The sequence below is a fragment of the Nothoprocta perdicaria genome, unplaced genomic scaffold (genome assembly GCF_003342845.1).
Source record: "Nothoprocta perdicaria isolate Ctin4 unplaced genomic scaffold, notPer1 scaffold_156, whole genome shotgun sequence".
NCBI classification, from domain to species: Eukaryota; Metazoa; Chordata; class Aves; order Tinamiformes; family Tinamidae; genus Nothoprocta; species Nothoprocta perdicaria.
The window spans coordinates 800,478-814,008 of record NW_020454716.1 but is presented as its reverse complement, the minus strand read 5'-3'; the positions used below and the strand labels follow the sequence as shown (position 1 = coordinate 814,008).

Here is a 13,531-nt window from a genome sequence, read left to right as displayed (position 1 = left end):
TTAAGTGGAAGATATGTATACACTCAATTTTCTGTTAGTGTGTGTTAGAGTTTTTTCATTTGTTTTGCCTTTTTTCCCCATTTGAGCTAAAAGAATGTACTAGAACTACAAGAACTGTGGAATTCCTTCCCCATTCATAGCAACTAAATAGCGAGAAAAATAGATTGGTGACACAGACAGGTGGATATAATGGAAGCCTATAAATATATTAGTGGTGTGATAAAGATGAATAGGAAAAGATTAGTCACTGGATTTTCCAAGACAAAAGTTCCAGGATATCAARTGAAGTTTTCAGCTGATAGTTGAAAAATGTAAATGAAAAAATATGTTTCTGCACATAATGCATGTTTAAATCTTAGATTTCAGTGCCACAAAATAGAGTAGAGCCAAAAGTTTGGGGACTCCAAATGTACTGAAATTCATGAATGAAGATTGTAAGCCAAGACTTAATATTAAAGTAGTTGTCCTCAGCTGCAGAAGCCTTGAGGCACAGGTTGTTGGAAGCTGTGAGAGTTTGGCCACAAAGTATTGCTTTGCAGCTGCCTATTTTCAGGACATATACATGTTTTCCTTAAACACATTTCTGATGAAGTTAGCTAACTAAAATAACTGTGTATTTAATTTTTTTTTTTTTTTTTGTAGTAGTAGTGTACATGAACTGATACAAAGTTATAACCCTTTTAAAGTAGGCAAGAAATATATTTTTTCTGTCTTTGTTTTCTAGCTTTGGCTTCGTTCTTCTGCCCCTACCACTACCTTTTTGAAATAATGTTTTGTCTGTCTCAAATGAAGTGTCAGTTTAAATTATGTAGCTTAACAATGAACTGTTGCAGAAACAAATCATATTCTGAAATTGATGTGACTGTGCCATGTCTGCATGTTGGATTTTATTCAGCTGACTGTGCTATTTTTCTAACAACAGGTAAAATAGCAGCTAACTAGTTCTCTGCATTTTACATTTAACATGCTACAGGTAGTAACACAGGAAGTGTTTCCTTTTTCCCCAGCATCTTGAAACATGCATCTGGATGCTCTCTTTCAATTTCAGACTTGTTAAGGTTATCTAAAGTTTTCCCTGGGGGAGATTTGTCACTTCCTCTGTCAGCACGAAAGCCGAAGTCTAAAGTGTAGTTCCCTGGGTTCTCACGCACCTTTTATTGGTTATAAGGTTTTAACTTGCCCTCRCTTGGCAAGTATGCATTTTTTCACTTAAATAGTTACTGTATTCCTCTCCAGTAAAAACTTTGTCTAACGTCTGTGAGGTGATGAGGATGTAGTGCATGCAAACCCAGTTGAAAAAYGTGGAAAATTCTTTTCAAAGTTTTAATGGGTATGCAAAGCATACTGAATATTACAAAAGCAAGAAGGAAAGAGAAAATGTCTGAATTTCAACTCTTATGTTGCCACAGATCAGACAGGAAAGKTTTTCTAGAAAGTTGACTATAAAGATTCCCCAATGGCAGTAATTTTCAGTATCTTTTCATTTGTAGAATCCCGAAGTGTTTTTCTATGAGTCTATTACAGTAAATGTATGTCTTCTAGCAATAAGTATAATGTTTTTTCTTATTTACCACCTTCTTCAGACTTTTAAGTGGTGATCTATAATCACTTTTATCATGTCAGTAATCTTTGTGATGACTTAAACTTGAACCTGCTGCTTTTTCTTGATTTTGGTGTTTGTTCATCTAGAACTAGCTCAATCTCTTGTAAAATTTGTCAGGTCATATAAACTGTTAGTCTGCTAGGGAGAGTGTTTTTAAGACTTTGCTTAGTGAATAACGTGACTGAGGATGTGTGTGTTACAGTTGATAGAGAATAGACTTTGTATTTTGGGTGTGTGTTCCAAGACTTTTCTTGGCACTAACCCTGGCTGCTGCAGCAGCATTTTTATAGCGAAAAATTATTTCATGTGTCAGAATAACCTAGGCTCTGTCGGTATGGAAAAAACATATGCTCAGTTTCAACTGGGGCCTTTTTTTTTTAATGTCTGTACTATCTGCTTCAGGTTTTTTCACCTTGTGATGTTTCAAGGAGAGATGTCAGTATGCAGCAATTCTTATCTCACTTCAGTCAGCAGGAAAGAGRCATTGTGGCTGATCATTTTATGCTGAGGAACAAAGTTTAGCATRTATAGATTGAATTTTAGGTATCTTACTCTAGTAAATTGTAACATTTCTTGTAGCAATAATAATGAGGTTTTTTGGTTTTGGTTTGTTTTTGAAAACACAAGAAAGGGTTAAATGGTAAGTGGTGTGATCAGTTAGGTTTTGGGTTTGGTATTTTTAAACATGAAGTATACTCTGCCTTGGTCTGAGCAGTGCTAACTTTTTTTATAGTAATAACTTTATGAGAAAGCTTACTTGTCAAGACCAAGAAACATTGCTTGAAGTTTAATTATCTTATTTTAATAGCAGGTTCTTCACCTAGCTCCAGTAGCAGCTCTTCTGTTAACCCAATGGCTTCTCTTGGAGCATTGCAAACACTGGCAGGGGCTACTGCAGGCCTCAATGTTAGCTCTCTAGCAGGTAAGTTACATGTTTTGGTGAGTAGAGAAAAGAGCAGGTTAGCATTTCTGAAGCTGTACTAATKCAGCTTTTTCCTGCTCCTTGCCACTTTAACTCTTAATATTCTGCATTATTATATCTGGCTAAGTGGCCATAGTCCATCGTCTTTATTTTCTTTCCCATACAGGAATGGCAGCCTTAAATGGAGGACTTGGCAGCAGTGGTCTCTCCAACGGGACAGGGAGCACAATGGAAGCCCTCACCCAGGCCTATTCTGGAATCCAGCAATATGCTGCTGCCGCCCTGCCCACGCTCTATAATCAGAGTCTCTTAACACAGCAGAGTATTGGTGCAGCAGGAAGTCAAAAAGAAGGTAGGCAGAAAGTTGTGCAGCTGCTTCACAGAGGTAGCCCAACCTTKCAACCACTTTATCTGCAGAGCATAGTTTAAAATTGAGTCTCGGAAGATAAAGAAGGAAAAACTTTATCGTCTTTCTGTTAAGAACTATCCAATGCAGATGCTGTATAGGTGACTTGTCCTTTGATTGTCTTGCCTTAAATGCTTAGTAATGGTACCCCCCACACACACTTTCTCAGAGGAGAGTGGGGGTCTTCAGTCTAACACATCCCATTGTCAGGGAATTAGATGCATTTTTTCTTAATTCGACTTTGTTGGTATTTCTGAATTTGGACCCCTGTGTCTTTGTCTTTCTCTTCCCAGTGTCCTTAACGCTCATCTTTTTTGCTCAGTGTAAAATAACAAAGAATCCCCATTCAAATCCCCATCTAAAAATAGATTTTTAAAAGACGATTAGGAAAAAAATGTAGAGCAAGGGAAGAGARCTCATATAGATAATATGACTACTTGTAGCTTACTGAGATTTATTTAGTCACTTTTTGCAGCAGATGTGGTATAGCCATTTTTTTGTTTGTCAGCCCCTAGGCCTCAGGCTTATTATTTGGCCTTTGTTRCACCAAATATCTGTAAGTGTTTTTTGATACACTATGGAAATTATAAGCAAAAGATGCTGGAGGAAGAACTAGAATTATTTCAATGGTCTCAGCAGTAGATCACACTGACTTACTCTAGGATTCAGTATGATGCASAAGTGTCCACGGCAAGGGCATTGTTCTCTGTGGAAGATTCAGTTGGCTTGAATGGTGCTTTCACCTTTTTTTGTAAAGTAGGCCAGTGTTACCCATGCTTTCTTCTGAACTTATGCTTGTGCTGGTTATTTGCAGGTCCCGAGGGAGCCAATCTGTTCATCTACCATCTCCCCCAGGAGTTTGGGGACCAGGATCTGCTGCAGATGTTCATGCCATTTGGAAATGTTGTCTCTGCCAAGGTTTTCATTGACAAGCAGACCAATCTAAGCAAGTGTTTTGGTAGGTTGGGACTAATCATTACCTGTAAAAGGGAATGCAAAGTAGGAAGACCAAGATAGCTGAAAATGAGAAGTTGATGTTGCTCTGTGAGGGGAAAATGTTTGAAGTTCATAGGGAGAGACAAGAAATAGTAATGACAACTACRTATTCACTTTTCTAAAATACTTTTAACTGTTTTGTTTGCTTAATTTTAAGAAAGTTCTGTGTTTTAAGACCACAGTGTTAAGTGATGTCATCTACACTGGTATGTGTGACTCACTGAGTTTTCCCTTTTCCCATCCTGTTATCTCCTGTACTTTGTTTGCCAAATTGGACCTCACTGTAGTGTGTGCCTTTGGAATTTGTGGCTTGTTTTTGTTAGTAATCTCTTTTCCAGTATTTTGTCCTGTCTAGCTTTTAAGTTGTGAATCTTTCTTCATGTACCTTAAAAAAAAAAAAAAAAAAAAAAAAAAAAAAAAAAAAACTCTTCAAAAAATAAAATATATCTTCCTCGTGCTTATTGAGAATTTTCCCTGTCCTTAATTTCGTATTATTCAACCTTGCTATACCATTAGGTATACTAGGTAATTCACCGTGATTGGTGTTTGCAAACTAATCATGATATTGTTTTTCCTCTACCCCTTTCTACCTTTTCAGTAATTATTTACATTGATGTGCATATTATTTGGATTTATTATAATCATTGTGAGTTATTTCTATTTATACTTTTATATTATGTGTAAARTATAATAGAGAGCACTTACCTCTGATCTTGTAAATGCTCAGAAGGCATTTTTTTAAAGCTTCCTTCTAATTTTTGAAGCCTTTGTCATTCAAGTAAAATCATTTCAGCTGGTATTTGCTACCTATTTTATGTTGCATTTTTTATTCTGATTTTGCTCTGCCTGGCATGTGTTGGCTTGGAAGTGTAACAGGGCAGGAAGTGTATCCTAAACCAACCTGTCACGCTTGTAATTATCCAATTAAATTGTTTTCAGTTAGCTGCTTAAGTTCATGTTGCCACAACAGCTTGRCTAGTAGAAGGCTGTGTGCACAAAATGAGATTTGGAGGTTTGTTTTCCTTTCTTTGGAATCTCAGGGATAGCCAATGTGTCATTTTTGGAGTTCAGTAAGGTCTTGTCACTGTTGTGCTAGGGGAGGTTTTCTATGTTGCAGGTCAGCCTTTTTTCCATGGTAGCCTTGTGCTGCTTCATATCTTGTATCTTCTAGTTCTGGGTAATCAAAACATGCTAGCAAGCTAATTATTTTTAAAAGACAAAGAACGTACCGAGGCCATAACATCTGTGTACGGAATGATCTCTCCGTAGACAGTGACATCAGCCATCGCCCGGAGTTAGGTACTTAAGATAGGTTTGGGTTTCTTCAAAACCTGTCTGAGGTTGTCTTTCTCTGGAATGAAATATAAAATAAAATACAGCCTACATTTCCAGTCATGAGTAAACAGTATGGAGAACTGTGCTGTAATTTTATATTTTGCTTTCTCTAGGTTTTGTGAGTTACGACAATCCCGTCTCTGCACAGGCTGCCATTCAGTCGATGAACGGCTTTCAGATTGGCATGAAGCGYCTGAAAGTGCAACTGAAGCGCTCTAAGAACGACAGCAAGCCATACTGAGCGCCCCTCCCCTCCGGGACTGGAGTGAGAAGGATCTTCTGGTAAGTTGGGGAGGAGCGCACATAGTGATTCGAAGCCCTAAGGCTGTGTTTTTGCAGTCCTGGAAGCTGATCCATGCCGTTCTATCTGGCACATCTTCCCCTGAAGACTCGGCTGCAACCTCTGCTGGGAATCCTGCTTCGGATGGAGGACAAGTTTGTGCTTTTGTTTCCAGTGTTTTACTTTGGAGTTTAGGTGCCATATCGCTGAGGTTTTTTTTCCCTTATTTAAAGTTTGCTGTGTTTGTAACCAGTGTGTGTTGAGAAGGACCAATGCCAGCTCCTTGGGGGTGGAGAGGTAAGGTAAAAGGGAGCAGCAGAAACCAACACCACACTGCCTTGGGGTGGAGAGGAGAAGGGGAAGCAGAAATAACGCTGAACAGCTGATGAGAACAAGGATGGTGAGAAAGGAGACCTGAGTCCATCCAAGTCTGGCTGAGCAAGGAACAGACTCCACATAGCCTTTGTCATGCCCCACTCTTTGAAGCTTCCTTATCTCTCTGCCTTTGTGGGGATTTAATAATTCATCTCTAAGCAGGAGACAGGCTAGAAGAGTGAACACATTTATGAGTTAAAGGAAAACTGCAGTTTTGGGGGCTTGTTTTTGTTTTTGCGCTGTATAAAGTGGTGTTTGTGTAGCACTGTGAACGTATGCAGCACTTTCATAAAGTAATGTCTCAGCTCAGAAGATTTCACTGCAGTTTACCACTGAATATTAAGGAGATGGAGTGAATTGTTCCATGCCTAGGAAAATTATCCCTATATAATTCAGTTAGGTATTGTAGAAAGCTTTAGAGAGACACAGCTTAATCTGGAGGAGTGGATACAAGTAGAGATGGAAACAAGAAACTTTAGAACCCTGACAAACTAGGAATATTTTTTGCCATATATTTTTCCTGACATTTTCTCAAATTCCCCCTTTCTGTGGAGTAATATCCTTCTACAGAGCATTGCTTTATATTCATTCTGATAAGCATAAGACTGTTCCTCCGTTGAAATGACTGTTAAATATACACAAAGCCAAGTGTTTACCCTAAAACAACTCTTTGAGACTCCTGCTTCATACATGTTCACATGACAGTTGCTTTTTCAGTTTTACTGTGTTGCAAAGAATTCTTTATTTAAAAAAAAAAAACTATTTTGTGGAGTGGTTTAGTCTAGTATTTAGGTATTTCTTTAAACTGCAGTTTTCCTTTAAGGTGATGTGTGCCAGTGCAAAACAGGAATAACACAGGAGCTGTTGAACCATAGCAGAGCACTGAGCCATCCCGTCTTATTCTGCCTTTTGGCATCATCTGTTGTCTTCTATACTGAAGAAAAAATTCAACACAACCCTCCAGTGAATATAYGCTTTTTTTGCACACTTATGAAATGCTAATGTGTTGCTAAGGGCCTTGTTATACACTGGTTTTGGGGGACTCAAAGGATTTTTGACACTCTGGCCTGAATCGTTTGAAGGAGTCCCGTGTTATAACCACCAAAATCCACCTCTGTCTGAAGAGAAAGTTTACAATTTATGTATTTCTTTGACAGAAGTTCTATTTACCTCATATTTTCTCCATTTCCTTGTTTCCTTTATATTCCCAGTTGGTGATGCTGTTTCCTAGGGCACCAGATAACACTACAATCTGGGAGCCAGCTGCTAAATGAGTGTGGGTCGAACATAGGGTTTGGGCTTTCTGTTCTGCTCCAGCAGGAGGAGCACTGAATTCATCAAACCTGAAATCATGTTCAGAATATGGATGCCCATGTGCAAGAGGCGCAGCTGTGGTCCGTTGGGAATGTCATGCATTCGCATGGACTTAGTTCCCTGACCTCGGAAGTACAAGGCCTGACCAGACAGTTCAAGAAGAATCCCTTCCCTTGTTAAATTGAAAAACATTTACTTGAAATCTATCTGTCTCTTTTTTGTGGCAGAAAGGTAAAATAAATCTATTAGTGCTCAGATTATCTTTTGGTGGAAATGGTTGAAAGGCCAGACTGCCAAATGTCCCATTTATGCTGGCATGTGGTACCCTTCCATGTTAATCATTTGGATCTCTCTATCTAGAAACGTAAGCATACACTTAAGTGAACCATGTACACTTGAATTCTGCACAATGGGAGAGATGTGTCCTGGTTTTCTGAGAAGAGAGTGTTGGAGTGTGAAGGCCTCCAGGGTGATGATGGGATTTTTTTATAAATAATATACTTTTCAAGAAAAAATAAAAAGAGAAAAAAAAAAGAAAAAAAAAATGGTTGGGAGCAGCTGCTCCAAGTGCAACCTGCTGTAACCAAGAATGTTGTTTCTATTTTTATAGAGGTTTTATACAGCTCCAGGATGGAGAATATTTATTACCTAAATTATTTCACTGGAAAAAAAAAAAAAAAAAGGCCAGGGTTTTGTAGAATCCTGAATGTGATTGTTTTACACACATAATGATGTGCATGATTGAAACTACTGATTTTCAGTGGCCTGTTTGCAGCCCAACAACTGCCAATGGGAAAGATTAACGCTGTGAACCAGTGGAGGAGAGCACTGCGCTCTGGGGTCTCTACAGTCACTCTTACCTGCTTTGCACCCTACCCACTGTACTATCCAAGACCTTTGTCCTGTTTTTCTTTTAACCTGGTGCTCTGGCCTCTTCAGTAATCATTTCAGTTGCCCTAAGCTAGATGTTTTAGCTTTTGTGTCCTATAGCCTGTCCTCAGTACTGCAACTTCTGGATCAAGCTCAGCATTGTTACARATAGGTGTTAACTCCTATTGACCTTAGGAGATTCACCCGTTTACATTGTGGCTCAGTTTGGTCAGTGATTCTTCCCAAACATAATCGCCATAGACACCTAACTTGGGCTAGCTTGTGTGCCTTACTGGCATAACTATATTTTAAGTATTGCCAAAAAGAAGAAAAAAAAAAAAACAGAAAACTATGCAGGTTAAATTTCTGAAAGGTGTGATCCTCAGATGGCTTTAATCAGTGCTCTCCTGCTCTCTTCAGCAGAGCTGCATCAGTTCTCACCAGCTGAAGATTTTGCCCTTCTTGTGTATTTGTTTCAGATTTGATCTCCCATCCCCTTTTTTTCRGTGTATCAATGTGTATGTTGCCAAAGGTAATAAATGTATCGAGTCTGTGACTGGGGCAGATTTTTTTTCTGATAATGCAATTGATCAGATAAGATCAGTATTTCTGGATCTGCTTGGTTGGTGGCTGTCACTGACTCTGGGGATTTCTGCCCTTCTTGCCTTCCAGTTTTAAGCCAGGTGTCCTCCTCRCTCATTGACAGGAAAGGTTGGGGGTCTGGGGGTTTGGTTTGATTTTTAGATTTCTGACATGTTCTCATTCAAGTGCAAAACAAACCAGTCATCTGTTTTAGGGCCTTATGGGGTAAACTGCCCAAGACATAGAAGCAGATTCTGAATTAGCAGCTGATGTGAGGGGGAAAAAAAAAACACTGAAATACTGAGTAATGCAGAGGAGGAAGTTTCTGCAGATCAGACTTTAAAATGCTAAAATGCGCTAGTAAGAATGAGATTGGGAGGAATGATTAAGAAAAAAATAAAGACATTAAAATAGCAGAAATATTTGGGGCAAACTTGATACTCTCTGCAATATTTTAATGTTGGAAGCTATCATTAGATATGTGTCTTGGTTATGACCTGTTCTTGGATCAGATTTCATGGATAGTAGGTTAGGAGTTGGGTAAGTTCAAGTAAACTGCAGAGGGATTTGCTTAAGTAGCCATATGGGCAAAGTATTTTGTATACTCAAAAGCAGAATCAGAATTTTCTACAACAAAATCTAGTAGGATTTCTGATGAAACAATTCCATGAGTGCATCAGGAAATGCTTATATGTTTCTAGGAGAGGAAAATATTTTTCTACTTGATAGAGTTTTTTTAAATCAAGACATTTGATTCTACTTGACATATCATAATAAGATGGGAGAATTATGAACAATCAAAGTCTTAGCCTGATGCTGCTTAGTATCTAGTGCTGTAGCAAAGTGACTCAGATTCATCAGCCCTGCAGGTAATAAGCAGTTTAAAAATAGGTGTCTCCATGCAGCTTAGTTTTCTAGTACTGCAGAGCTTGCATTATGAGACAATGGTTTGGGAGTCAGTATAGTTAAGCCGAAGCAGAATGAGGACTGTAACTTTTCAAAGATACATGAAACAAGCAATGAATATCTTTATATATCTTAACAATGAGATCTATTTACTAGCTGTTGACTCTATTACCTGGAAAGTAGATGAAAGAAAATTGCTTAAAAGAAAATATAAGTAAAAAAGATTTTTACCTAAATGATAAAAGTTATTTTGGAAACCTGCCTGCAAGACAGAATTAACTTGAGCATTTCTTCATGCTAATAGTTGTGACTTAGGGAAAGAAAGGCAAACACAATTCATTGGGTTGTGAAATTGTTCATARCTATTTCATTTGGAAACATCTAAAAGCAACTTGGACAAATCACACTGTAAATGAAAGATGCAGCTGTACACAAGTAATACGCTTTGAGAGCCTCCTGCTGCAGATATTTAAGGATGTTTTGCATCACTAATCAGACATACCACAAAGTGTAAAATACAGAATAAAGATGCACTGTTACCTCATATCTGTGAGAATAGAACAGGGACACACTAAAATAACTTTCACTAAGCTAATAAGCTTTTATTTCATGGCTCTGCTATTGTAGGCTGSTCTAAAGACTCTTTTTGCCCATCCAGAAGACCTTTAATGAAACTTGGTCTTCCTCTGAAATTGCTGAATTAAATATTTGAAAAAAAATATCCAAAACCTCTAAACAAATTGCGCAAGGGATTCCTGTGGTGCATGCAGATGTCACTTGATTTGTTGTTTTTCTCTTGTGCCTCAGAGTCCCTGTGATGAGTTTAGCTGTCTGGTTTATCGCTGAAAACTCACAGTTCTTCAGGCTACCTAGAGCATTCCTAGAACTTTAGAAATAACTGAGTTGCGTTGTASTGTGTTTGTTGGAGTTGGCTGAAGCTTCATTTTAAGTCCCGTCTCTAAATTAGGAACTATGAAGAGCACGTTCATCTCGGCAGTACTAGTAAGTTTGCAGGTTTAGTTGGCAATGTGCCTATTGCTTTGAAACTGGAGCGCAACACATGATATGTTCTCAAGCATGCTATAAATGCTGGAGGATAGCAGGAAAGCCTCTTGTTTTTCTTCAGCCTTTTAACTGGCAGCATTGAGAAGTGCTGAAGAAATAGGGCACCAAGGAGGAGATTTAGAAAAACTTAGATGAAATCTTCTCCCCTACCTCCCACATTCTCCCTAAAATAAATCATGTTGCTTCCATTCAGTAGTTTAGAGACTATGGGAAGGCAGCAGAGGTATTTATATTAATATAGATATTATTTTWAAAAAAATCAGCTCGAGGGCTTCAGGAAACATTTTTTTATTCATGAAACTGGCAAAAGTGACTGTAGAGCTTCTCAGAGCCCAGAATCCCCTCCTCACAAAGCCAGGGAGCTGGGGGCTGTTTATATAAAAGGTTGGAAAGGAAAACCCTTGTGCAGGTCTAATGGTGTGAAAAGGGCTCAGCTAGGACAAGTCTTAACTTGCAGTCAAGTCTTAAGGAATTCTTCTCTATTGTGTGGGGGTTTTGGTTCCACTTACTTGTCTTGTATAATCTTTTTATTTTCCCTCCCCCTGTTTTAAACCATCCACTCACAGTTTTCTGGGCTCCTAGGGAATAAGAGGGGTCTGTAGCCRAAAGAGGGCATGGATTTCATGGGCTAACACTGCCTAAGAACCTCCCATGATAGAATGCAAGCCAAGTCCCAGTCATCAAACCACCTGTGAATCCCTTGTGTCCTCTGTCTTGTCTCTCGTGGTCTTAATGTGTGGGCAGATGTTAGCCCTGGAGCCATATTTCCTTTTTTTTTTTTTTTTTTTTTTTTTTTTTTTTTTTTTTGGAGTTGGTCTCTTGGGAAAGCTGCTTGCTCTGCTCTTTCCCTGGAGCTCATGGAGAGCCTGGGCACGGGACAAGGGGGGCACACGGTAACCAGTGTGTCATGAGGCCATGGCGGGCCCCACACCCGCGTGCGGAGAGGGAAATCCAGGCCTCCCCTTCCATTTGGTTTCTGGCAGTTTGGTGTTTACTTGGTGTCCTTCATGTACTTCAACTCTCACTTGTCCATTGTTGGCATGTGCTGCCCTTCCCTGTCGACTCCCTTCCCAAGAAGGCCTCATTGTACGGTGCCCATCTTGTTCTCTCTCTCCGTGTTTGGATGTACTGCTCTGTGTAACTCAGTGGGTCTCCCTCTTTCTGGTTTGTTTTTTTTCTAGATTCCTGCCGTTTGTTCATCGTTGTGCCTAAAGCATGTCGATGTGGCGTTCAAGTACATCGTCCAAATCCTTGTCTCTTCAGCTTCTCTGATGCTTGAACTCTCACCTTTGACCTTGTGTTGACCTTTGATGCTGATGTGTATTTTTATTATGTTTGTTTCTTTCTTTGTTTTTTGGTTTTTTGTTTTTTGATTTTTTTTGTGCTGCCAAATTGGTTTTGCTAGAAAGACTGCTGAAGGGGAATATTTAAACTTGCATTTGAATATTAAAAAAAAAATTCTATTTTTCTAGACCTTCGTAAGATAACCACTTGATTTTGTGAATCTGATTCTTTGTAATTGTCTTCAGAGCAGCCTTGCTAGCATACCTTGTGGAGTATTTGTATTTCTGTGAACATACAGCCAATCACTTTCTAGGCTTAGTTTTTCCTGTGTGCTTAGTTTTAACAACAACAACAACAAAACAAACACAGTTTTGAAGAAAAAGTCGATTGTATGGTGTGACGCAATCTTTCAGGAGGCTTCCTAGTCACATTTTGCTGATCTGGTTTCTGTGCTTGAGGAGACAGCATGTATTTTTATGAGTTTAAACTCGTGACTTGAGTGGCATCAGCAGAAAACACTTGAACTACACTTCTGATTGTAGCTACATTTTTGCCCTGGCACTTACTGATCTTTTTTTTTTTTTTGCTCCCCCTCTTCCCTGTGTGATTATCAGTCTGCAGTGAAAATTTGATCAAAGGTGGTGGTGTATTTTGTTAAGCCCCAGCATGCTTGTTTTTTTGTAACTACAGTCTCCTCAGCAAAATGTGATGGTTTTGTTTTACTCTTCCAGACTAAGATAGTGCCCAGAAATGTTTTGCATGTTTCCTGCTGTTTTCTTCACACCCTCGTATATATCGCCTTCACCTCTCTGTTTTCTATAGTTTGTGCAAAAACTGAGCAATTTAATGGGTTTCGAAGATATCCTTTTAAATTGGTGTTTTGGGTATAACAAATATCCGATCAGAAGCCACCTGAGGGCATCTACCTGTGCACTTAGACTGTCTGCCTGACAGAGCACCTGGACCTTGCTCCATCTCTGAGGTGCCCCGGGGCTGGATTGCACTGCTGCCATGGCGGGAGTTTTGGTGGAAGGGAATAGCTGGGAAGCAGGAAAGTGGGGCAGTCCACAGTGTTTCTGTTTCCAAAGTTCTCTGAAACCAGGGCTCCTTTGAAACACATTTGACTAGTACTTTATCAAAGTTAGGGCATGCTTTGTGTGAAGTCCAGCCCCTGCTTAACATCATCAGTCAGACCTTGGTGGCAGGATCCCTGAAGACTCTAGGTCAGCTCTTGAAACAAAATGTTTGGAATATCCCAGAGGAAGCGTTCGTAAACCTGGTCACAACTGCTGGCTCTTTGCCCAAGTGACAAGCACAATACGACAGCCTCGGAAGCTGTTTCCTGAACAGGGTACCATCCCCAGCTCTCTCCTCAAGGACCTTAGCTGGGGAATCTCTACGGAGATTTTTTAGGGCTTTTTTTTCTTTTTTCTTTTTTTTTAGTTTTTTTTTTCTTTTTTCTTTTTTTAGTTTTTAATTGGGTAATGAGCTAAGCAGTTTTCCTGCTTCACAGGAGGAACTAGAGCAGGTTGCCGCTTTCTGGGTGGCAGGATTCCCCCTACCCTGCATGCGACCTGCACAGCTAGGAACTGG

General features: G+C 39.3%; 1 protein-coding gene across 9 annotated transcripts in view; it reads left to right on the top strand.

Moving 5' to 3' along the window:
- The window catches only part of CELF1 (CUGBP Elav-like family member 1), a 40,217-nt gene extending 26,890 nt beyond the window's left edge, over positions 1-13,327 (top strand). For 4 of the 9 annotated variants that reach the window (XM_026035073.1, XM_026035075.1, XM_026035067.1 and 1 more), the window contains exons 10-13: positions 2,412-2,525; positions 2,692-2,877; positions 3,746-3,889; positions 5,376-8,151. In XM_026035073.1, the coding sequence (XP_025890858.1) occupies positions 2,412-2,525; positions 2,692-2,877; positions 3,746-3,889; positions 5,376-5,503 (572 nt within the window). In that variant the 3' untranslated portion in view covers positions 5,504-8,151. Of the gene's footprint in view, positions 1-2,411; positions 2,526-2,691; positions 2,878-3,745; positions 3,890-5,375; positions 8,152-11,835 lie in introns of those variants that run through there. The other 5 variants (XM_026035074.1, XM_026035076.1, XM_026035072.1 and 2 more) reach the window with 3 other exon arrangements.
- Positions 13,328-13,531: the final 204 nt, after the last annotated feature.